The sequence below is a fragment of the Castanea sativa genome, chromosome 8, assembly GCF_040712315.1.
Source record: "Castanea sativa cultivar Marrone di Chiusa Pesio chromosome 8, ASM4071231v1".
NCBI lineage: Eukaryota > Viridiplantae > Streptophyta > Magnoliopsida > Fagales > Fagaceae > Castanea > Castanea sativa.
This window is the reverse complement of record NC_134020.1, coordinates 11,106,817-11,132,425: the sequence shown is the minus strand read 5'-3', so window position 1 is coordinate 11,132,425 and position 25,609 is coordinate 11,106,817. Positions and strand designations below refer to the sequence as shown.

The window sequence follows — 25,609 nt, the reverse complement described above, 5'->3', positions numbered from 1 at the left end:
CACAATTTTCTTCTACTTAATTTAAATTATCCATCTCTTACAAGAAATAAAAAAAAATTATAATTAAAATCCTTCAAAGATATTCAACTTTACTTCAAAAATTAATCATAAAATTTAATGTTTTCATGGTTACTATTTTATTTTATTAACTTTCTTATTTAATTATTAAACATATGCTTGAAAATCATTAAATTTCCCTCACATATATAGATATATTAGTCAATTTTGCTAGTTTTATAAATTTAATATTTATATTTTGGCTTTAATTAATTATTAAATTCATTATGATGTCATCATGGTTTGACCACGGTTTAATCTCGGTTCGACTTCAAAAGCCTTAAACCTCTCCTTTTTACGGTTCAATGAACGGTCCTAGTTTCAAAACCTTATTAGAATGATAATAGTGTGGCTATGTCAATGTACACTAGACTTGTTGGAATGATTATATGTTACCTTTTATGGACTGCTAGCTAAATCTATCAACTTTCATCAGTGTAATGGTCACAGTTTTGGGCAAAGAGAAGGTGCAACCACAATATTGAGCAATGCAAACGGGCGCCCATAAACACGTGCGGGTCTCATATCTTGGGCACACATGCCAGTCTTGTGTCTTGTCCTCTTCTGTGTGCTAGACGTAAGCCTTGATCTTTCCTCATCCTAACATGTCATCCTCCATTGTAGCTAGGTTTTTTATGCTTCAAACTCTTATAATTTCAAAATAATAAATTAAATCTCAAAATTTGAAAAAGTAAAAATTAAATTTTAATTTCATATTAAACCTATACGTTTCACAGTTTTACTCAAATAAACTGAGGTTTCTTTGAGGTTTAATTTGTATGTTTTGAAATCTTAGGCTATAATTTGTTAGTATAAAATTACTTTTGAATTTATAGGATTTAATTTTTTACACCTCTAAGTCATAGGATTTAAAAAAGAAGAAGAAGGAAGCCTCGAGCATGTTGTGCTTCAGAAAATTAGAAGTTCCACCAACTTGGTCTACAGCTCCTGTTTTCTAGCAGCAAATGCATCAAATATATATATATATATATATATATATATATATATATATAGAGAGAGAGAGAGAGAGAGAGAGAGAGAGAGATTCTTAAAAAGTGCATAGACGAAATTTCCAATGAAATATCATGTGTTGGTCCAATTTGTCAATACAGTTCGATCTGTGTTTGCTTTAATCACAAACACATTCAACAGCTGGTCTATTAACAACCAGAACTCGACATGACCCAGGATAGAGGTAACGAAGTCATGTCAAATATGCAATTTATAAGGACAATTATGTTCTTACTCTCATTTCTTTACACTTTACGTCTGTTCAATGTTTTTAAAATATGAATATTTTTGTATTAATTGTGAGTATTAATATAAAATAATAGATTTTTTTTTGAGTCATATAAAATAATAGATATAAACGAGTGTAAGAGAATATTTTCCCAATTTATAATCACAAGCCCTAGTTTGAGTAAGTGTCCAAGAGTCAAGACTGGTAAGAGATTTAAAGAATTTGACTACTATTTCAACCATCTATTTAATAATAATAAAAAACGACAAACAATAACTATCTGCTCTAAATTATCTGGTCATCTCTGATGTCTAATTGTCTATAATGTCTAATGTCTAATTGGTGGATTAAGCAAACCGTTTCAGTGCAATTTTGCAAACCGGTTCACAATCCTTTGCAGTTTTCAGTTTTCACCATTTGAAAAAAAAAAACCCACATATATGCATAAGGAAACACTATTACTGAGAGCATCAACAATGGACAGACAAAGTCAAAGAGTGAGAGAAGAATTTGAGAGACTTTGCCACTGCCAGACAAGTCTTTCACTGAAAACATCAGATGGCTGCAGGTTGTCCCTTTATTGAGCGTTAAATGTGATTTAGGTTTGGGTATTGTGGGTGTATTAGTTTTGATATAGGAATTTCTGTTTTCCTTCTCATTTGTGGTTCAGATTTTCTGCTTCACTCCCATAGAATTTGTGGGTAATTGAAGATTTTCATCAATTTTGCTTCATGGTTGACTTTTTCCCTCTATTAGAGTAAGGTTTTTGCTTTGAATGATGTTGGATTAATCCGGATGAACTTCTTTAATCTAATCTGTATGATTTCTTCTTTATATGTTTTTTACTTGCTGCTACTTATTAATTCATTTGAGAAGATGTAGTTTATGCCTTACCGTTATGGATATCAATATAATTCTTTTGCATGGTTTTATTATAGCTTTGGGATGGCTCTTCGCATGAGGAACTGTTACATTAATGGAACTGAATGAAGGTATTTTTGTTGGAACAAATGGAGTTAACCAATTTATTTTTATTTATTTATTTTGGAAGGTAAAGATAAATTCTGATGATGGGTTTTGTTGGTAATAAAAAGAGATATTTGGATGATCAGTTTGAAGTTTGAAGATTTCAAGAATTGCAAGACGACAACAACATGTACATTTTGTGGGCAAAGGTTGCTGGCCAAATCTGGTGTGGCATTGGGTTACACTCATGAGGTAACCTTCTTTGAGATAAAGACTATTTGGTGGAGTTATGAATTTTGGTTATCATAATGGAAGACAGTGTCACTGCTCATTCACTAAGTAATATTCCCCTAATATGAAACTATTTTTTAAATTACAACTGGAGAGATGTAAACCAATTTTGAACTTATAAATTGATTCCTATTCAAGAATAATAGAATCATAAAGTATAGTGATGATCTTTTTTTCTTTTTTCTTTTTCAAATGGTAATTCATTTAAGCTTAAACATTATTTGCTGGGACTACGGCTTCACAATGCTGAAATTGTCAATTTGAAAGAAGCAGATTTATTACACCATAAGAAGCTGTACTTGGTTCTTGATATAGATCATACGCTACAGAAGAAGAATATTTAAACTAAAAAATAGATATGACATCAGAAGAAGAATATTTAAAATAAAAAACAGATTTGCAAGGTATTTCTGTCACCTTTATATTTTATTGTACTTCGGCAGTGTGCTTAGCATTTTGTATATCTTCAGGTATCATGGTGACACTCCATCTTTGTTTGTATAATCATCTCTAATAAGCTTGGCTATTTACCATTGTAACTTGTCATGTTGTAGAACTTCTAGAGGTCAACATGAATGATTACTGTTAGGTTCTGAATCTGTTGATGAAAGTTTTATTTGAGTGCTTTCAGTTTGTCAATAGAATGTTCAGATTTCTAACCAAAGGCTGGTAAAACTTCCAAAGACATGGAAAGGGTATAATTTACTGCTTATGCAGTCTTATGTTGTAAAATCACCATAACCATGAATCACTTGGAAGTTTTGAGGAATTTTTCTGGTGGGATCTTTTGATTTTAGGGAAGCACTGCCTCAGTTGTCTGCACTTTTTTTTTGTCCCCCCACCCTCCCTTCTTTTTAAGAAAGATTGGCAGGATTTTTATGTTATGCTTAAGGCAAGCTTAAATACTATTTTTATTTGTAATATCACTGAGATTTTTTTGTTCCATAATGCATGAGGCAAACTGTAGATAGGAAAGGTTTGGTAGTTATTGGGGGAAAATCCCTATAATGGTATTCAATTTATATAGATATGTGGTAAAAACATAGAACATACTGCACCTATAACTTGAAAAACAAATTTATTTAAGAATAATGCCTTCCTCACTGTTTGTGTCCTTGTCCCCTATAGGCCTTGGAAACTAAATAGAGGCCCTCTTATCAATTTGATTGATTATCAAGTTGGCTTTTCATTTCACTAAATCTGCTCTGCCGTAGATGTGTATTTATTCGTTTTAAAAATATTTATTTTCTAACTCTTTAGGCTTTGATTGCATTGTTTTTTCTTTGACATTCTGGCCATTTGAGTGACTTGATGTGCTTGTAGCCTTATGGTATTCAAAAATTATGAAATGGACATGTGTCACGAAAGGTAGCCTCTTCATGGTGAAATTTATGCAAATTGATATCAAGACGAAGCTACCTATCAAAAAAACATATATGATGACGAAGCTAAGGCCCTTTATTCGCACATTTTTAAATGAAGAAAGTGAAATGTTTGAGATGTACATTTATACAATCAGTGATCGCCTATCGGCACTATGCATTGTAAATGGCTAAGCTGCATGATCCTCTAGGTGAGTACTGTAGGGTCTTGATATCTTGCTTGACCAAGAAGGTGCTGTTTTGATTCTTGATGATGCAGAAATGTAGGTACATCTGTGTTCAGCTGAATATCTCTGCTTAACCAATTTATTTTCACTTTAATATGATAATATTTGTTACACAATACTTTTGATCTTACTGTTTTACCCACTAAAAGAAGAGGAAGTTCTTTCAACATTATGAGTCCTCTTATTTGTAGGGAAGAGAGTCAGATTATGGACATGGGCAATTTCATCATTATTTGAAGTATGATGTAGTTTCATTCTCAAAGGTTCTTGCTACATCATATTGAACTGGATCTGTTTGTGTTTTGAAATTAAGTTGAACTCTTATAAAAAGAACATGGTTTTGTATCTACTCTGTGTGAAACACCATAAAGAAGTAAACTTTAACTTCTCAATTTTAAATTATAAACATTTGTTTTACTCACTTTGGTTTCTCTTTAGTCAAACTGAGAAGGGTGAAGGAAAATTAAAAAACAAAAAACAAAAACTTGCTTATGGATTTTGTGAGATGCATACGTGTTGATTGTGACTTTTATATTGTAGAATGATGAATAGAACTGAGAAGTAAAAATGACATTGTTTAGGAGCCACTTGAAATAGTTAAGAAGCCTAAAGGTTGTAGAATGATGAATAGAACTGAGAAGTAAGAATGACATTGTTTAGGAGCCACTCGAAATAGTTAAGAAGCCTAAAGGTTGCATCTAATGTTGCTGCACTTGGATTATTCAAAAGTGATGTAGACGTGTTTATGCATTAATATGTGATGTATCTTTTTGGCAAATTTTACATATTTGAGGTTCTTTGGTAAACAATTTATTTATTTATTTATTTTTGGTTCTGTGTATGTGTAATTGTTATTTATCATAATTTTTACCTATAAAAAATGCATCATTTATCCTAATACTTGAATGTCTAGATGAAGGATTTGCACTTGATCCATTGAGACCAAATTCGATCTTGCAAGTGATTCTGCTACCAATAAAAAACTAGATTGTAACATGAAAATAATTCTTTTACCTAATTTTGCAGTCTAACTTGCAAAATGATTCTAATTTTAGAGTTGATCTCATTTTCATAGCTTTCCGTACATAGTGACTAGTCTATATATATATATAAAACCGAAGTGCTATAAATTTTCACGTCATCACATTATTAAAAAAAAAACATAAAACAAAAAAAACGTAATAAAAGTTTTCTAAAACCCGATGCTCTGCCTTTCCCTTTCGCGATGCTCTGCCATCTCTTCCCTGCCTTCCTCAAACATAACATAACCTTTACCCTCTCTCTCAAACTCTCTAACCTCCATGAGCTATGGAGTTCCTGCGGGTTACTATAGTGTTTCCATATATCTCTAATAGCAAGTTAGCAACCTCTAAAAAGACGACCATCAAAAGTAAGGGCGGAAGGTCTTAGTATTGTTGCAACTTGCAAGCATTGCCTTAAATTCATTAGATTACAGACACATTAGCCGCATATTTAACAAGACATAAATTCAGGTAATACATTTTTGTTTTCTCTTTTTATTTATATTTAATACCTGCAGACCAGGCTACAATAAAGTTCCTTATGTTATAAATATAAATATGATGAGTTAGGTAGTCGGATTAGGGTTTGATCAAGTAAATAAGTTTATTTTTATTTTTATTAAGTATTTTTTAATACGAAAGTTAAAAAAGTTTGAAGGAATAAATAAGAAACAGTGAAAAAAAGAGTTTGAAGAACTTTTGAATCAATCTAAACAAGTAAAAAAAAAAAAAAAAAAAAATTCTTTCATTCGTAATTCTTATAGTTATTGTGATTTTTTATTTAACTTTTTTTATTTTTTATTTTTATAACTACATAACCCACGTTTGTTTTTCAAGACACAACTAGCACAAACCAAACCCATAAATCACAAACACAAGCCAAACCCACAAATCACAACCACTACCAATACAACACCCTCCTTTGAAGAGAGAGAGAGAGAAGAAGGTGAGAAGTCAATTTTTTTTACTGATTATGGAGAAAATTTTAGGTTGTTTCTGGTTGTTTCGGCCATTCCGGGTCTTTTCGGGTAATTCTGGCCGAAATTCGAGTTTTGGCAGTATGAGTTTTTTTTTTTTTTCCCTAAGTTTACCTGAATTTGTTCGACTGCAGTAGGGAGTTGCTGCATGAGCCTGGATAAGTAGCAAGCTGATGTTGCTACAAGGGAGCCCGCAAGCACCACCATGAACCACCGTAAGCAACAAGAACGTTGACGTAGATTGTTACCGGTTTACTCTGCAGCTCCACCTCCAGAAAACTTGTCTAAGAAACGCTGTGTAAAAGTTTTATGACTTTGAACTCTAAACTTAAACTGAAGTTTTAGGAGAAAATGGCCCATTAGGCATGGAGGCTAAAGAATATAGTTAGTAGGCTCCGGAAGGAAAGTAAATAACATACTAACATCTCGATTCTCAGAGAGTCGATTTTCAACCTAAAAATCAAGTCTTTAAGACTCGATTTCCATGTTCTGATCAAATCTGATGTGGCCATTTTCCACGTGGTGGCCACCTGGAAATCGAGTCTTAGAGACTCGATTTACTTGTAAAAAATTAAATACGCTTACAGGAGCAAGGGGACTCTAGGTAGATATCGAGTCTTTTAGAGTCGGTTTTTTAAGGAAATCGAGTCTCAAAGACTCGATTTGCAATGTTTGGTCCACTTTAGTCCACGTGGCTAGGGCAGCTGCTTTTTATCACCCAATAATAAGTTTCTGAGGTCTGCCGTTTGCCATTGCAAAACAAAATCCAGCAGCTCTCTCTTCCTCTCTCTCTCACTCTCTCTCTCTCTCTCTCTCACTCTCATAGAAAACTTCAAATCAAACTCACCCTCCATTTACACATTCTCATGTCAATTAAGGTTTTTATACACTCTCTCTAGTTGTTAGTTTTTTTTTTTTTTTTTTTTTGAATAGTTGTTAGTTACATATATGTAATGTTAGGGTTTTTTTTATGGGTAGTTGTTAGTTACATATATGTAATGTTAGGTTTTTTATGGGTATGTATCATTAGTTTTTTTGTTTGGTTTGTAATTTTTCTTTATATTTTTTATAGAATGATTTGAATATTTGTGCATTTAGTTTTTTTTTATTTAATTTGAGTATGATTAATGAATTTTTTTTTGGTTTAGAAACAAATGGTAATGATTGAGTATATATGTTAATGTGGGGTTTGTATATGCATATGATGTAACAAGTTAGTGTATATATGCTAGGCTTTTTTTTTTATAAGAAGTAAAAAATATTTAAGATATATATTTGTATTGTTAGGCTTTTATCATGGCTATTTTTGTTGTTGTTTGGTTTAATATTTGTTATTATTTTTTTGTTAGAATGATTTGAAATTTTGTAGTGGGGGTAAGTGTTGTCTTTAGTTTTTTTATTTGTTTGAGTATGAAATGATAATGATTGAGTGTGTTTGTATGTGATGTGGAGTGAGTATATGCAAATGTGGGGTGTGTTGGATGTAAGAAGTTGTAATTTTCCTACTTTGAGTACATAAAAATGTTTTGTAATTGTGTTAAAATATGTCACTAACATATTACCCTTGACTCTAATAGGTTCACAATCTTTGAAGAATATTGACATAAATGTATACTACGGTGGTCCCCTTTTCAATCCTGAACAGATTGACGGATTCGCATTTCAAGGGCCGAGTATCGAATGCTATTACATGATGATACGTCGTAAGTTGAAGACATTGAATGATTTGAAGATGAAAATAATGAAAGAACTGAGTTTGAGCCCTACTTGTTATGACATAAATATTATTTATCGTTACCCACAAGAAGTCCTTCATGAGCGGATAAATTACAAGTACATGGCGATCAAAGAAGATAAACATGTAAAGGTCATGTTTAATAGAATCCATAAAATGCCCCAAGTAAATGCTGCTGAGTTGTACGTAAGTTCCGAGCCGCTCACAGAAGTTGATGTCGAGGAGTTGCAGCAACAAACAACTACATCTTTGCAATTAGACGATGGATGCACTACAATGGGAGGTTACACATTTCCATCTCAAGATTATGCTGCCAATACTAGTGAAACACTTCAACCTGAAGAGACATATTTAGGGGTGGAGGACGAAGATCATTTTGCGAATAATGATGAAAATCTCGATGATATGGATGAGTACGAAGAGAGGATTGAGCGAGGCGACTTTGAGAAGGATGTGGATGACGATGAACTTGCTCCCAATTTTGAAGAGGAAAATATGGAGTGCCATGATGAAGGTGATGCGAACGATGATATTGGTGTCCAGCATGTTACAAATACGACCACTACCTACACACCTCCTGCCGAGTCATTCTCCGCAAATACTTGGGAAAATATGGTTGATCCTTCACGTCTTCAGATACCATTTGTTTCTACTTGGGAAGATGGGATGCATTTTAATAAAGGGTTGACTTTTGCAAATAAAGAGGCGGTGAAGCGTGCATTGATAATATACGCAGCAAAGGATAATAGAAATTTTATAATCCGGAGGTCGACCAAAACTAAATTGTGCGCCGCGTGCATTGACACCAACTGCAAGTGGTACGTTGGGGCATTCATGAAGGCTAAATTAAATGGTCTGTGGATGGTCACGTCTTATATGGGTCCACACAGTTGTATACCCTTTGGCCTGCAAAGAGACGGTAAAATGATGGATTCTAATTTTGTTGCATCAGAAATTGTGGGAAAATTGCGAGAAAATCACACTGCTCGTATTGAAGAGCTCCGGGGCCACATAGATACTAAGTATAATCATAAGCTCTCTTACTATAAGGTATGTGATGCAAAACAAAAGGCAATTGCTAAGATATTTGGAGATTGGGAGGAGTCTTACCAAAGGTTGCGAAAGTTGTTGTTGGCATACTTGGATCAGTATTCGGGTACCCAGTACAACTATTGGACCATACCTAGCCCCATAGATGGTACTACGTTACTGCGCTATGTATTTTGGGCATTCGCTCCATACATTGCTGCATTTAGATATTGCAGGCCAGTGATCAGTATTGATGGGACTCATTTGTATGGTAAATATCGAGGGGTGTTGATGATTGCAATGGCAACGGATGCTAACCAAAAGGTTTTGCCTCTCGCCTTTGCTGTTGTGGACAAGGAGTCAGGGGCTAGTTGGGGGTGGTTTTTAGAGTGTCTTAGGAATTCGATAGGGCATGTGATACCTAACGAGGGCATTTGCATTATTTCTGACCGACATAAAGGTATCAAATTCGCCATTGCAGAGTGGCCTTTAGGTGATGATGGAAAGTTACAGGTACATCACCGATATTGCCTTCGACATGTTGCTAGCAACTTCAACACACACTTTGATGACCCGACTCTAAAGGCATTGGCCTTGAAAGCTGGATATGCGACTCATGACGCTAAATTTAAGTCCATAATGCAAACTATTAAGGATGTCAAGATTAATGCACTGAGGAGGGTAGACCCTGATGATCCCTATCTTGAACGCTATATGCCATACACATATCTAATGAGTGAGGATGTGGAGAAATGGACCCAGTCACATGATGGTGGAAGACGTTACGGGGCAATGACAACCAATATCTCTGAGTGCTTTAACGGGGTACTTAAAGGTGCCCGCGGTTTGCCCATTGCTGCAATGGTTGAGTTCACTTGGTGCAAACTTGTTGCATATTTCCATGATCGACATAAACAAATTACTTCTGATCGCTCTCAAGGTAAGGTGTGGAGTGATTATGCAATGGGGATCTATAACACAAATTTGCAGAAAACTTCAGGACACACTGTGCGGGAATTTAATCATGAAACTGGTGTATATCAAGTGGTTACCCCGTACAACGACCATAGAGGTGGAGGGGGAAACCACAGTCATGAAGTGCGCGTATTTGCTAGAACATGTGGTTGTGGAAAGTGGCAAAACATTAAGATCCCTTGTTCACATGCAATTAAAGTTTTGCAACAATTGCATCTCAATGCGACCAGCTATATTGACCCATGTTACAGTTTGGAGAACGCCATTCACACATATTCACATCAATTTGTGGTGCCAACGTCAGAGTCATTGTGGAGGGACGTTCGCGGACCACGGTGGGTGCCTGACCCAAGTCTGTTGCGGGCCAAAGGTCGCCCTGTGAAGTCAAGAATAAGAAATGAAATGGATGGGGTACGGCGAAAACGGGGAAGCCGGAACCCAGATTCGGACTTGAGGGAGATTCAACCGAGGCAGCGATGCGGAGTGTGTCATGAAGAGGGGCATAACCGCAGAAGATGTCCCAATTCCCTTGGGGGTTCGACAAGCGGTTCCCGTGGGGCTTCGACAGGCGGTAGTGCTACAAACTAGGCAAGTGCCTTTGTTGTTTTGATATAATATGCTCAGAATCTTATTTGGTTTTTGTTCTTCGCATTTAGGAACTAACAACTGCATTTTAATGTTTTTCAGGCGAGCGGAGGCTCGATTTTGGAATGGCATTGTACGTGGGAGTTGTAGTTATCTTCGCTATGGACAAGTGCTACGCGACCATGTTGTATTAGTATGGACAAGTGTTAGGCAACTATGTAACATGGGTTGTATCGATTTAGTTGTTATTTTGTTTATTACTGAATGTTGTTGTAATTGAAGTAGTAGCTATCCATTGTACTCGTTACATTAGTTGCGTTGTGCAGCTTTTGCCTATAATGCCAGCAACCGTACTACTTTGGCATTAGTAGCACTTACTTCAGCAAGTTCAACCACAGGGGCCTTGTTTGAAGCAACGATAGCTAGTTATCAGATTGTATGCCGGATGTACTCTGGTTAAATTTGTATGGTCTGTAGCTAAGAGGGCAACTATACTGCCCATGCCCAGTAACTATTTTAATCAAATTTCTTGCATTCAATGTACTCTTCAATTAATGTTTGTATACATTGCCCATGTGATGTGTTCTGGATTTGGTTTACAGTTGCAGGGGGGAAGGAAAAAAAATTTCTGGTATACTGCTGCAGGGCATGCCAAGGCCTTGGCTGCTGCGTGCCCATGCCTTGGCCTTGGCAGCACGCCTATGGGGGCTGCCTTGGCCTTGGCTGCATGCCCTGCCTTGGCCTTGGCAGCACGCCCATGGGGGCTGCCTTGGCCTCGGCTGCACGCCATGCGCCTTGGCCTTGGCTGCTGCAAGCACAGGGGGCTGCCAGGGCCTGGCTGCCTTGGCCTTGTGCATGCCTTGGCCTTGGCAGCGTGCCCATGGGGGCTACCTTGGCAGCATGCCCATGGGGGCTGCCTTGGCCTTGGCTGCATGCCCTGCCTTGGCCTTGGCAGCACGCCCATGGGGGCTGCCAAGGCAGCCAGGCCCTAGGCAGCCCCCATGTGCATGCAGCAGCCAAGGCCAAGGCGCATGGCGTGCGCAGCGTGCCCATGTGGGCTACCTTGGCCTTGGCAGCACGCCCATGGGGGCTGCCTTGGCCTTGGCTGCATGCCCTGCCTTGGCCTTGGCAGCACGCCTATGGGGGCTGCCTTGGCCTTGGCTGCATGCCCTGCCTTGGCCTTGGCAGCACGCCCATGGGGGCTGCCTTGGCCTCGGCTGCACGCCATGCGCCTTGGCCTTGGCTGCTGCATGCATATGGGGGCTGCCTAGGGCCTGGCTGCCTTGGCCTTGGCAGCGTGCCCATGGGGGCTACCTTGGCCTTGGCAGCACGCCCATGGCTGCCTTGGCCTTGGCTGCGTGGGCCTTGGCCTTGGCAGCACGCCCGTGGGGGCTGCCTTGACCTTGGCTGCTTGCCTAGGAAGACTAACAGAAAAAAAAACAACCCAGTCGAAATCGAGTCTTATAGACTCGATTTCTAGTGCAAATCGAGTTACAAAAACTCGATTTGTATACGACTTATTTACGAAAATACCACTGAGATAGAAATCGAGTGTCAGAGACTCGATTTCCACTGGGAATTTTTCCAGTGGCAATTGCCCGTAAATATTTTTCAACTCTCTGCCTGGCGTACTCGCTGGTAGGGAACTCGAGTTCCACTGATGGAAATCGAGTGTCTAATACTCGATTTGTATACGACTTATTTACGAAAATACCACTGAGATAGAAATCGAGTGTCAGAGACTCGATTTCCACTGGGAATTTTCCCCAGTGGCATTTAATCGTAAATATTTTTGAACTCTCTGCCTGGCGGACTCGTTGGTAGGGAGGTCGAGTACTGAATATAACTCGAGTTTCTAACACTCGATTTACAATGTAAATCGAGTGTTTAATACTCGATTTATGTAACTTATTTTTTTAATGTTTTTTTTAATCACAGAACTATAAAAAGATGATGTAACGAAATTCTGCGAAATTCTATGTAAAGAAATGGAGGTGATGTGGAATCTGGTGCATGTCAAAAGAGTGTTCAAAAATAAAAAGGTTTTCTCAACACCTTGAAAATTGTTTAAAAAAGAATTATAGGAAAAATATAATTTATGCACCTTAAAAAAAAATGAAATTTGTAGAATATATGGTTGTTCACACTTAAACTTTTATTGCCAAGACTCCAGATAACAATGAAGTATGACAATTACAAAATATCGAAGTATGAAATTCCCAAATAAAAATTTGTTAGCGAGTATTTTTTTTTATGCATTTCAGGTGATGTTCACCAACAGGAAGGAGATAGGTGAACTCCTAGAAGGCTTAGTCATTAGCAACAAGGATACCAAGGTTCCCAATTTTCCCCAGGTATTTTAGATCTAATGTTTATATGTACTTGCATTTTGTTAGTGTTTTTTTTTTCCCCCAGAAATTATAGCCTTGTAGCACTTGCATATTTTTGCAGAAGATACATCTCTTATGGGGTGAGAATGATCAGATTTTCAACCTGAAGCTTGCCCAAAACATGAAAGTGTAGGTCTAATAACTCCCTATTGAGATCACAACACTAAATTTCGGCTATTTAGATACATGACATCCCCCCCACCCCTCTCTCCCACTTTTTTTACAAATAGAAGTTCTAATTTTGATTTGTAAATGTATTTTTAAAGGGGAAAAGAACAACTAGTAGATTAAATTAAAGGAGATTGACAGTAGTACTTCTACCTATCTACCTATAGATTGTATAGTGGACGGATCCAGCACAATGCAAAATACTACATTAATTGGAGGGATGATGTACAGTTATTGATTAGAATGAAGTTTTCTAATTTTATGCTCTCTCAATCTTTTCCCATGGAACAAATGGTAGTGTAATTAGTTATTTGTGTACACAAATAATCAATTCTGCAATGATTTTAGATGAGTTTTACTCTGCTATTGCTATGATGTAGACTAACAGGGTTGATGATTGATTATTCAAGAAATATAGATATATATTTTCACTGCAACATAGCTTGTAATTTAAATTGATGCTTTTGTGGTAACAACCCATATATTCGTTTTCATGATTTGGATATATATCTTTTATTGTGCAATGGAGGTTGTCTACATGGTAAAAATGTCTCACAAAAGTTAAATCTATTATCTTTTAATGTTATTATTAGATTTTCATATAACCTTTCAATATGTGTTATAACTTTTTGCTACGTAAGCAGTATTACAAACCCCACAGCCACTTGCGTGTGGCTTATTACTTGCATAATATCCTTGTTTAAGAAACAAGAATAACTTCTTGTGTTTGTGTGCACTTCGTATTTCTGACAACATTAGTTCAACAAGAATATAGTACTTGGTAAATAATTTGTGAGGACTTGCTTATTTCCTGTACTCGGTTAATATTTTTCTGACTTTGTTTCACCCCTGCAGTACAGCTTTTGAGGCCTTCAGCTGGGATGATCAGACTAAAGCTCGGCATAGGAAAGGTGTTGACTTCCATTTTGTTGACTTGTGCTATCATGCTTTACAGTTGCTGTTAGTCCTGCAATTTCTTTGAGTGGCTTCCACACAACCTTTCTCCTGCACATAGATTAGGAAGTTAACATAATATTCTCTGGTTAAGGTGTAGGAAGACTGTAGCAAATAACTATTGCAGAAAGTCCAGAACTCAAGTGTTGTTGAGGATAGGCTTTGGTTTAATTTGGCCAAAACACCACCTTTGTACATGCAAAACAAAGGACTTATAGGTATGGATAGCCTACCAGTTTCCGCACTCGGCAATAACCCTGACTTTAGGCCTTAGGGTGGGAAGCAAAGCGAGAAACTGCAATTCTGACTTCGACAGAACCTGTGAATAAAGGTATGCAATGCAGGAAACTATAAGTTTTGATTGCATTCTTTGTTGAGCTTCTTGTTAATCATATTCTGACCTGCGAGAACCTGCTTCTTATTGAGCTTCTTCCCACGCCTTCTAGAGTCTAAATCCACAAGCTTGCCCAATACATCTCTTATAAATTTATCTCACTACAAACCTCCCGAATAAGCAACGCAAATCTGCCCTCACATATTCTGACCCTTATGCAGTCGCTCTCTGTCAACTACCCATTAGTGGGAATTCCAGGAATCCTCAAATATATGTCAATAAAATTCTGAACAGAACTGCAAAACTTTTCTGCATCAAGAATCTTCAAAATATCTTGATAAGCCACCTGTTGTTGATTGGAAACAACAGAAGCCTGTCAAGGGCAAACAATACTAAGGTCAAGCCACCCAAAAACAATACAAAAACAAACACTTACTTGCTTATTACTCTTCAATACAAACAATGAGCTCTCAGGGGAAAGCACAGGATCAAAGTCATTTCGAATTTTGAGCTGCAACATGGTGTAGCAGCAAATTCAGCTCTCAAAACTCACAAATTAGTACTAAAAAGTGAAGTGTGTTACTGTCAAAGATTGGTCCAGAGCTAACATGATTTTATTTCCCCCAAAAGTCAAGTGATTTTCGGATATCAGGATGCAATGCATAAACCCCTTCAAAAATGATCTGTTCAAATTAAACAAATAAGATTTTCTTGTTGAAAGAGAAATCAAAACAAGATAAACTAGCATAACTCCATAATTTTTAAACTTCTACTTAAGGATTTCAATTTAAGCAATATCAAATATCCATACCAAAACTGAAAACTGTGACACGTATTAGACAATGATTCTCCTGCAGAAAAATTGTTTGACCAGCAATATTATGGCTAGAAAAGTACAAAGCGAAACTATCTTCCTCAAGGACATTTTATGCCTTCTTCACACCCTCAGATAGCTTCTTCATATACTAACGTGTACACAATTAATCAGAAGCACAGGAAATTGGAAGCAACTATATTGACAAGGAGAAACCACAAAATTCACAAATCCTTGAAAGCTATCTGATATGGGACCACAAGTGAATAAGAAAAAAAAATCATATTTTACATTTTGAATCATGTGGGGTGGGTGTTAATATGGTAATGTTGATTCCAGAACGGAAACTACTTGCCCCTTTACCTTCCCTATTTACTTCTGCACTCTTATCACTATCTCTTGCCTGCCTTTTCTTTCAGTCTTTCTGCTGTTCTCTGCTTCCTTTTTATATTTTTTTGTATCTTTCATGATCAAGAAGCAAGGAAGACCATTCGGTGCTCCAATACAGTCAATTTCTCTTCTCTCTTCTTTTAATGTCAAAAGGCTTTGAAGAAAAACTTGCACCCTTCCTTTCTTGTCATCTCTATCTTTACGCATTAGTAGTTTAAAATAAAAATAAAAGTTCTTATCTTTATCTGATGAACATAAACCTTCAAGTCAGATAAGGTAGCTTAGACAGGCAGCCTTAAGCTCCTGATAAACTGAATCCCTTATGATATTCATGCCAACTCACACAATGAACTGCACTAACAAACACACACACACACACACACACACACACACACAGAGTAACATTAAGATACCACTACTGTGAACAATCTACAATGAGTTTGATAACATACCACTCCACAATCTTCAGAAACTTCAAGTTCCTTGAAGCCACTCCGAGCACCAGTCTCCAAGTCAAATATGGGTACTTTTGTTGTTCGACCATTTCTTATGTCACCAATATTCTGCCAGTGAACCATAAGAATGCTAACACAAATAATAATTGAAATGGGAATGAATTCCAAACCCAAAATAAACACACACACACTAGTAAAGGCTCAAAAAGAGAAGGAAACACCAGTTTTTGATCAACATACTGGTTCTTGAGCTTTAGATTCTTGCCGTTGCATTGCCAAAAGATTACTTTCAAGTTCAACAATTCTGGGATTTGTCTGACATTATTAAAGAGACCATTAATCAAATGATAAGTTATGTACACAGAAGATTAAAAGACATTCGTTTTATAAAAAAATGCATAAGATAAAAAGACAATGAAATACAAAACATCCAGTCGGACCATGACATGAGTTCAGATCATTTAACTCACAGAAACAGAAACTTAACAAACTGAGATCAGTTCGAAGAAACTAATTTTTCGATTCATTATTTTAATCTTTAGTCTACTTACAAGGAAACATATCTAAAATCACAAACCTCAACATTTTCATCCCTTGTACATTATTACGGCAAATCAAAGCTAAATCCTCAGATATGAAACCAGTTCCATCTGTATGTATACAAAGTTTCTCAGGTTTTTCATAGATAACTTTACCATCTCGATCCTGCAGTTAACCCATAGAGGAAAAAGGGAGAAAAATGCATATTGAAGAGAAATGGATAAGAAATTTTTTTTGAATTTAACCAGATTCATAGAAGACAAGAAATTTCATTGAAAAGATAATTCTAAGATCATACCATGCAAAGTACATCTTCAATTGTTTGGATATTAACAGATGCTAAATCAACTTCTACCTTTGTAGTCTTGGACAAGATCAGAGAAAACCTGACTTCACAGTAAAAGTAACTTTCAAATCATTATAAAAAAATCTTAGATATGGCTCTCAAAAGACTCATTGGATTGTCAACATACCTAGCCATATAATTGGCCACACTAGGCAATCGATGTGCATGCATGAATGAAGACCTTGCTTCATAAACCTTTTCAATTGACTCCATACGAATGAAAAAACACTTGACAGATGAAGAAGTTGGGTCTTTTTTCTTTCCTTCTTTGCCTCCATCCTTAAACACTAATCAATATAAAGAAAACATAAATTACACTAGATCTTTTAACAAGTCAAAATTGAAAAGACACATGTTCTATCGGTTAACATGTCACTGGCAACAAAACGATTAACTTGAATGATGTAAGAAGCATGAACTATATTGGATGATGAATGTGAAAGAACTTGAATGAAGGCAGCAAGAACTATCCATTTGAATCTTGCCTCAAGGGAAAAGAGCTTGTCAAACAAAACCACAGTAATTGTGGAAAAGTTATACATGTGTCAAAGTTGCTTACAAATCAATTGTACTTTCTAGAATTCTTTTCACACTAGCTGCACATCCTCCACACGTCATTCCCTACCATACACACACAACACAGTAACACAACCAATAATAAACATAAGACAAATATATGAAGTATGTGCCTATATAACATAGAAATCTGTGTCTCAGTTCAGTGTCTAATTACCTTTTTTGAACCTTACGCCGTCGCGTATAATGAGGAGGAGGTCTTGCATGTCCTTCGTCAGATGCCTCAGGCCCAGCATTGTGTCCATGTTTGTGCCCTCCCCGTCCCACTGAGGAGGTGCCTTTGCTATGCGTTTCGGCCGACCTCCTGCCTTGCGAGGTAACCCAACAGTGCGTTTCAACGTGAACATGGGGTGGGTCAATGCCCGAAGAAGGGCCAGTGGATGTACTGTGGGAGGGTGGCTGCGGGTGCATGTCAGGAGGGGTTAGATCAAGACCCAGGTCGAAGGAAGGAATGGGTGACAGCTCAGGAAATGACCGTGGGGTGGGTGGACGGATGTCAGACCCAGGACATGGATGTGGAGTGGGTGAAGGGATGGTGGTGGGGCTAGAGGATGGATGTGGGATGGGTGAGGGGATGGTGGGGCTAGGGGATGGATGTGGGATGGGTGAGGGGATGGTGGGGCTAGGGGATGGATTTGGGGTGGATGGGTAGGGATCAGGGGTAGGGACTACTCTCGGGGTAGCAACAGACGAACGAGACCCACGTCCGACAAGAGCTCTGCTTGTGCTTGGGCTTTGAGTAGGCGCTGCCGCAGGAGTAGCTGCCTCCTCATTCGGGGCCTCAGGGATAGGAGCTTGTACACGACCAATCTCCTGCACTGCATTTAGCACATCAGTAATGTCCTTGTGGTCCTCGGTGCCCACTGGGTGACGCCTCAACAAACGGGCATATCCTTCAATCTGACATGAAAAAACCAGGTATATTAGTAATGCAATACTAGGTATATTAGTAATTCAATCGATAATAAAATAAACATTGGTTCTGCTAGTAATAATTGCAAGTTATAGAGTAGACAAAATGCTAATTAAAAATTCAACAGATAGAAAAGTTACCATTATAATCAATCTAGCACCGAGGACATTGATGAACCTCCGAGTTACCCTTTTGTACCAATCGAAGTACTCGTGTTGTGGAGGCATATCACCAAGCACTGCTTCACAACGCTGTTGAAGGCGATTACCCCACTCTGTAATATGCGCAGCATGTTTCCGCATCCAATCAACACCAACCTTCCCCCTCAAATCAATGGCATGAAGCACTGTATCGGTGTCAACAGTATGGGAAATTTCTTGGATCATCCCGAATTGACGAACGACACGATCCGGTGTATGTTTCTCTACTAGGTGGAAACATACAAGTGGCACCGTTGCCGTCCACACGGCCCTCCCTGCAACGCACCACGGCGGAAGGTTCTCGAATTCAGCTTCATACGGCTGCCACACCACCTACGACAGCCAAAAAACAAGCAACACATTAGGCAACAATGTTTATATGTCAAAGTTCACTAAACCTATATCTTGTTCCTAAACATGTTAAATAAGGCATTTTCATACCTGGCCTGGCAACATTGAAGCTATTTGCTCGCGATACCTGTCCAGGAAGATGTGGGCGGGCCTGTTTTTCTTGTTTGGGACCCACAACCACCTACAATCCAGAACAAGGGATCATATTAACCGTTATAATTTAGAAAATTTGACACAAAATTATAGTGTATAACCTCTATTTCAAATTGTTTAATATAGACTTAAATAATTCCTAGAAGCTTTTAAAAAAAATAAATTGAAGTTACATGACGTGTATGAGGTAGAGACTTACTTCAGGGACAGTGGACCACGAACTGGAGGACCATAAGCATCCACTGGCGGGCCATGTTCAACTGTCGGGCACAAATATGGGAACCTGGCCCATGCCCAATACTGGACCAACAACAAACACCCACCAATCTGATTAGCTTTCTTATCGCTTGCCCTGCATAACTCTCGGTACAACCATGCAAGGCAAGCACTTCCCCAGTTGTACCTTCGTGGATTGCGAAGGTCTTCCAACTGCTGCACCCACATTAGATGCACCCTATCGCCGGATTTGTCCATGAAGATTGTGTCCCCTAGTAGCGCTAGGATGTAGCATCGTGCGTACTTATGCAACTGATCCTCTGTGGCATTAGGCGGCAAGGGATTGGCAACAGCTTCCAAAAGCCGTTGGATGAGAATCCTCTGGCCATGAAGTTCCTTTCTCTGATTATTTACAGGTCTGAAGCCAAGAAATTCCTCACACACATTCTCCCATTCTTTCTGCGTGCTCCCTGTAATGACCTCGCCGTCAACAGGAAGCCCGAGAAGAACCTCCACATCTTGCAATGTGATGGTGACCTCACCATGTGGCATGTGGAAGGTGTGAGTCTCCTGCCGCCATCGCTCCACTAAGGCCGTTATCAGGCCGTGGTCAATCTCTCTACCCGGGGTCCTAAGGAGTCCCTCCAAACCGAGTGCCTTAATGATGTCAATGACTCGGTCATCCACCATTGGCTCTCGATCGGAGAACTCTTCAGTACGGACACGGCATTTAAGAGACCCTGGATCCTGCACAGAACAAAACCATGGATTAATATATGACAGCAAGTGCGCTCACATTGTATGAATCAAATGTGTGTACATTCGTTAAATATTTAGTGTTGTGCTTTACCTGCCCATTCCAAATAGCTTCAGACCGATGGTTGGCCTGCAACGTCAACACCGACTAGTCAATGGGGCCAGGCTGTGTGTAGTCAATCTGTCTAGCATTTGCAGCAGCCATACTGCACAAGAATGATAAGCAATTAGCACGTAATAGACATTGAAAACAAAAAGAAAAAAAAATGAAGAGATGGCAATGGAAGTAGGGTTCTTGGGTCTGGGTATAATGGGAAAGGCCATGGCCACCAATCTCTTACGAAAAGGCTTTAAGGTCACTGTTTGGAACAAAACCCTCTCTAAGGTAAAACTACTACTCTTCATTCATTCTACACACACACACACACACACACACACACTTTGTACTATACATTTAAGGTGTAATGTCTACATACTGGAGTCATCTTCTAATACTTTGTACTCTAGGAGAAGCATATGCAAGATGATAGACAATCCACTAAAATTGAAATGAAACTTAAATGTTTAAAGCAATGAAACTAGCTTCCTCTCGTCACCTGGATACACTACTTTGAAAGCTTTTAAAGAAAACATTCAATTATAATTTATAAGAAATATCAAAGAAATTATACCAGAATATTTCTTCCAATTTTTTATGATCCCTTAAAATCATTAGGAAGAAATTTATAAGTTTCCTTAATAGTTGTCACGTCTACAAGTAATGCCTCTTTTGGCAAAAACATTTGGCTTAAAGTTACATAGTCCTGTGACTGCAAATGACCTTTTTTTTTTTTTCAATCTTTCCACATGAATGTTCTTATGTGCGGGTATTAAAGGCAAGATGAGCATATTATGACTTTATTCTTAGTGTTGCTCCATTTAGGTTTATTCAGAACTATCACCTTTACTCTGGTTTTACAATACTGCTCGTAGCAACCGGTCCAATTTCTATTAAGAACTCGCGCTCTTAAAGCCGGTGATGTAGGACAAAGAACTTCCTAACCAAATTTGATGCGCAGGATTTTCCCGAGTTTCGAACATTAGATTTTTGGGGCTAATTTAGTAAAATCTAATACAATCTAATGTAGATATGCAAAAGGTTAGGTTTTAGCTTGCATTTTGGGGGAGTTGGTAAATTAGTGCGTGGCTGATATAATTTAAACGGAGGGTGGAACACGTAAATCAGATAGTAAATAGAGAATAAGGAGAGGGAAGAGTCACTTAAGGCAAAAGAGAAATAGTTAAATCTAGCTTTACACTAGGTTTTTGAGCATTACAATTGAGAGCGATGCATCACATCCCACCAATAAACAATAAAAAGAATGAAATATTTTTCTTTATTCATTGTCAAAATGATAAGAGACCACTTTTCCTTTATTGCTGTACACATGAATTTTTTCTTTTTTACTGTTAATTGTATCATATCACTGTTTGTAAATGCAGGCATTGTATGAGGAAGCCATCCCATTTTTCGATGTCTTGGGAAAGAAATCTTTCTTCCTAGGGCAGGTTGGAAATGGAGCAAAGATGGAACTTGTTGTCAACATGATAATGGGCAGGTAGTGGTTGTTTTTTTGCTCATCTGACCTAGAATAGAAATAGGAAAATGGATACTCCTTGCACAGACAATAGTCCAAATACTAAGTGTAGGTTTTGAGTCCAAATACTGAGTGTAGGTTTTGAGTCCAAATATTGAGTGTAGGTTTTGAATCAGGAGGGGATTAGACAAAGATGTTCAAGGATTAGAATATGACCCGGTCACAGTTCTTTTTGTTTGGTGATAAGTAGTTTTGCACACTTAGGTTTATTGTCTGTACTTTTTATTTGTTTTTTGGAAAAAAAACAATTAATTTTTTAAACATGACTTGGCTGCAAAGCATACCAGCTTATAATATCCTATACGTAATTAACTTTAGATGTTAGGGCCTAAAGAAAAAGAAAAGGGGAAGTAAGCTTCTTGACTATTGATAATCTTAGGAAGCGGCAGATTTTGATTTTGGATTGGTGTTGTATGTGTAAAAGAAATGGTGTTGTATGTGACACCCCCCCTTCTTTCAATATATTTTTATTACTTATCAAAAAAAAAAAGAGTACATGTTATTTTCCCCCCTTTTATGCCTTAAGGTAAAGTGGATGCTAAATATCATTTGTAATATGATTGTGAGCTCCTTTTGAATTAAAAAAAAAAAAAAAAAGCTTCTTGAAATGTAAAAGAGTACCCTTGAAACATATCAGATTGTAGACACTGCTACCATATTTTTAGTAGAGCAAGAAGCTGGGCTAGAGTCAGTAGCACATACAAACTATCACTGTGATCCATAATCTGAGACAGAAAGCATATAATCAATTGTCCAACCCACCCCCCACCCGCACCCACCCCTTTTTTCCTATCTTTTCAAAGTAGATCTAAGATATAGTTAAACATTAGTGAAATTTTAAATAAATAAATAAAGGAAATAAATAATGTTGAACTGAATAAGAAGTAATGGAGACAGATTGTACCACTTTTTACAAGAACTATCAGAGTTCCACAGCTAATAACCCAAAAGAATATCTTTGAGGAAGGATTTGATAAAGTGAAAGGGAAGTAAAAGTTGGTAATCTTGAGTTTATTAACATATCTTGGTAGTAGTCTAAAATAAAATTAGGGATAAAGTTTTCCTTCAAATTGGATAAGAGGAATCTCCTATAAGCTATAACCCACCATCCACATGTATTCTAATCACATAACTCAGGGAAGTCATTTAAACCAATCACATAATTATTAAATATGCCATTTGATTAAAGCAAACACAAATGATCATTTGAATTGCCAAGTATTAGGTTGAACAAATTTTCTCCCAAATAAGTTTTGAGAAAAATTCTTTCATAAAGTTAGCCAACTTTTCCATTAAATATTGAGTGCTAAGAGGAAAATGTCACCAAATGGCTATCCTAGCAAACAACTATAGATATGTTCTTCCGACTTCCAAGTGGGGTACATAGGTACAATTGGAAACTCTAAAGTTCACAATTTTTAAGTCGTCAAAGAGAGATTGTTTATTCATCTTCTGTGCTTGAGATTATATATATTATAGATCTTTCACGGTTCACAAACACTTTCAGAGTTAATGAGCAAGAAGAACACAAGAAGAAAAGCCTAATGAAAACCAAATCCCAATACATCTCTTCTCTCTTGCTCTTTTTCCTCTCCTACTATCACCTTCTCCACCTCTCAGATGCCCAACTAGAAGCAAACACTACAGGCTTCACTTGCACAACTAGCCAGTACACCTATCCATGCCAAACCTATGCTTTCTACCAAGCTAGAGCCCCAGACTTCCTTGACCTGGCCTCCATAGGTGACCTCTTCTCAGTCAGCCGCCTCAAGATATCAGAACCCAGCAACATATCCTCCCCTTCCTCCGCTCTTGTTGCTGGCCAACCCCTCTTTGTTCCTATTTCATGCTCTTGTAACTCCATTAACACCACCACTAACTTATCCTATGCCAATCTCTCATATGTAATCAAACCAAATGACACTTTCTATATTGTTTCCACCTTTAAGTTTATGAACCTCACAACCTACTATTCTGTTGAGCTTGTCAACCCCACTCTAGTCCCTACCAACCTTTCTATTGGTGTTACTGTCCTTTTTCCTATCTTTTGCAAGTGTCCTAACACGACCCAGGTGCAAAACAGAGTCAAATATCTGATATCCTATGTGTTCCAACCTTTTGATAACTTATCATCAGTTGCTTCAAGGTTTAATGTTTCACAACAATCTATAATTGATGTTAATGGAAACAACTTTCAGCCTTTCAATACCATATTCATTCCAGTCACCGAGCTTCCAAAACTATCACAGCCTGTTACTGCTCCCTCTCCTCCTCCTGCTGTACCTCCTCCACCTGTGGAAGTGAATAAGCGTGAAGGGGTTGTCACAGGATTGGAAATTGGGTTGGCAATCACAGGGTTTTTGCTGCTTTTGCTTAGTGGGTTGTGGGTTAATAGAGAGACTGCGTTGAAGAAAAGGAAGGGCGTGAAGGATGAGGAGGAGAGGCAGAGGAAGCTGTTGGATAAGGAAGGGAAAGGGTTGAAGGGAATGGATGTGAATTTGATGGCAGATGTTTCAGATTGCTTGGACAAGTACAGGGTGTTTAAGATTGAAGAGTTGATAGAAGCCACTGATGGATTCAGTGAGAGTTGCTTGGTTCAAGGGTCTGTGTACAAAGGGTATATTGATGGGGAGGTCTATGCCATCAAGAAGATGAAGTGGAATGCCTATGAGGAGCTCAAGATCTTACAGAAGGTAAAAAAATCCTTTTCCACATACATTACAGTCTTTACTGTTTACTAGGTTTTATCTTTTCTACAATTCATTATAGTTATAAATTGTGATCAAAGCAAACACACTATTATGCATCAATAATGGTAGATTATAAAATTGTTAAACTTTTGATATTAAAGAGGGTGGAATAGATTGCCAATGGGCTATGGCCTTGGTTTTCCTCCCCATGTGCGGTGTGCTTTTGTCTAATCTTACACTAATAAAAAACGGAAGGGTAGATTAGATCAATAAAGTTGAAGTACAAGTATTCTGACTTTCCATCAAAAATAATAATTATAATAAAATTTTCTCAGCTATAAACTCTTGATATTATATGTTGTAATTGGTGTATAATAAAATTAATGTTAGATCCGCAACCGATGTTAATAGTGATTTCAATAAAAGTGATATTGTAGAAATAATAACAACCTGCCAGCTCGTTAAATCTGGGAAAAAAACTTCATTGTAGTTAAAAGAAACAAAGATTGAAACGTTTTTCTTCTAAAAAAAATTGAAACATTTGAACAGATAAACTATTCCACATATATTTCACAAGAGAGAGAGACAGAGAGTCCAGCAGATAAAAAGAAAAAGATAAGGATCCAATGACACCGATCCAGGTGCCCCAATAATATTCTAATTCTCTAGAACCTATAAAACAAAGGTTAGGTGAAATGACCTATCTATATAGAAAAATGCTAAGGTTTTCGTAAGTATTATGTTAAAAGTTATGTCATCATGATCCATTTCTTTAGGGTCTAATCTACTCATCATACCAAAGCTATGAAGTATAAACCATAAGATGCCCATAGAAAGGACATCATTCTATTATTATGTACCATATTGATTGCAGAATAATACATCCTGTTAAAAATGCTAATGAAGATATTGTGAGAGAGTTTCAAATCTTGAACCATAACCAAAAACTGATGTAAGTTCCATAAATAAAAAAATAAAAAAAATTGGAGTGGCCTTTGTAAGTTCTTAACCCAGGAATGTGCAAATCATCATTCCGTGATGATCCATGAATGCATTTTTCCATCAACCTTTTTATTGTATCATATTTGAAGGTGCACATGTTCCACATTGACTAGTCTTCCAATGACAATGTCAATCATGCAATAATTGTAAACAGAAATTTGTGAACAACATATTACTCTCTATTAGACAATCAGTTCAATCATGATTTTCGAACAAAAACCACTAACCCACATAAAAA

The 25,609-nt window shown here is 37.4% G+C and overlaps 4 protein-coding genes and 1 long non-coding RNA gene across 5 annotated transcripts; 3 read left to right on the top strand and 2 right to left on the bottom strand.

Annotated features, from left to right (window-relative positions):
* Positions 1–1,669: 1,669 nt before the first annotated feature.
* Positions 1,670–2,714, top strand: LOC142606745 (uncharacterized). The gene is made up of 3 exons (XR_012839169.1): positions 1,670–1,865; positions 2,236–2,289; positions 2,392–2,714. It is a non-coding gene; the product is annotated as an uncharacterized LOC142606745 (long non-coding RNA).
* Positions 2,715–16,083: 13,369 nt separating this feature from the next.
* LOC142605869 (putative RNA-dependent RNA polymerase 5) lies at positions 16,084–17,711 on the bottom strand. The gene is made up of 7 exons (XM_075777296.1): positions 17,611–17,711; positions 17,437–17,498; positions 17,005–17,164; positions 16,830–16,917; positions 16,569–16,696; positions 16,232–16,306; positions 16,084–16,099 (listed from the first exon to the last, which is right to left on the bottom strand). Exons 3-7 carry the CDS (start codon positions 17,088–17,090, stop codon positions 16,084–16,086), a joined length of 393 nt encoding a protein of 130 aa, XP_075633411.1. The 5' UTR covers positions 17,091–17,164; positions 17,437–17,498; positions 17,611–17,711.
* Positions 17,607–20,164, bottom strand: LOC142605868 (serine/threonine-protein phosphatase 7 long form homolog). The gene is made up of 4 exons (XM_075777295.1): positions 19,270–20,164; positions 19,008–19,098; positions 18,507–18,899; positions 17,607–18,353 (listed from the first exon to the last, which is right to left on the bottom strand). The coding sequence occupies exons 1-4, from the start codon at positions 19,974–19,976 to the stop codon at positions 17,607–17,609; spliced, it is 1,938 nt and encodes a 645-aa protein (XP_075633410.1). The 5' UTR covers positions 19,977–20,164.
* Positions 20,165–20,316: 152 nt separating this feature from the next.
* LOC142605866 (glyoxylate/succinic semialdehyde reductase 1-like) lies at positions 20,317–21,644 on the top strand. The gene is made up of 2 exons (XM_075777294.1): positions 20,317–20,427; positions 21,525–21,644. The coding sequence occupies exons 1-2, from the start codon at positions 20,317–20,319 to the stop codon at positions 21,642–21,644; spliced, it is 231 nt and encodes a 76-aa protein (XP_075633409.1).
* A 1,454-nt stretch (positions 21,645–23,098) lies between these two features.
* LOC142607065 (serine/threonine receptor-like kinase NFP) lies at positions 23,099–24,865 on the top strand. Its single transcript, XM_075778476.1, has one exon. It carries the CDS (start codon positions 23,224–23,226, stop codon positions 24,418–24,420), a length of 1,197 nt encoding a protein of 398 aa, XP_075634591.1. The 5' UTR covers positions 23,099–23,223; the 3' UTR covers positions 24,421–24,865.
* The last annotated feature ends 744 nt before the right edge of the window (positions 24,866–25,609 follow it).

Coding starts and splice junctions, on each gene's coding strand:
- LOC142605866 (XM_075777294.1), top strand. CDS start 20,317: ATGGCAATGGAAGTAGGGTTCTTGGGTCTGGGTATAATGGGAAAGGCC. Junction 20,428..21,524: donor GGAACAAAACCCTCTCTAAG/GTAAAACTACTA, acceptor TTGTAAATGCAG/GCATTGTATGAGGAAGCCAT.
- LOC142605869 (XM_075777296.1), bottom strand. CDS start 17,090: ATGGAGTCAATTGAAAAGGTTTATGAAGCAAGGTCTTCATTCATGCAT. Junction 16,918..17,004: donor GTGGCCAATTATATGGCTAG/GTATGTTGACAA, acceptor CTGTGAAGTCAG/GTTTTCTCTGATCTTGTCCA. Junction 16,307..16,568: donor CAAGGGATGAAAATGTTGAG/GTTTGTGATTTT, acceptor TAATAATGTCAG/ACAAATCCCAGAATTGTTGA.
- LOC142607065 (XM_075778476.1), top strand. CDS start 23,224: ATGAAAACCAAATCCCAATACATCTCTTCTCTCTTGCTCTTTTTCCTC.
- LOC142605868 (XM_075777295.1), bottom strand. CDS start 19,976: ATGGTGGATGACCGAGTCATTGACATCATTAAGGCACTCGGTTTGGAG. Junction 19,099..19,269: donor CGTGGTCCACTGTCCCTGAA/GTAAGTCTCTAC, acceptor TCTGGATTGTAG/GTGGTTGTGGGTCCCAAACA. Junction 18,900..19,007: donor CTTCAATGTTGCCAGGCCAG/GTATGAAAATGC, acceptor TGGCTGTCGTAG/GTGGTGTGGCAGCCGTATGA.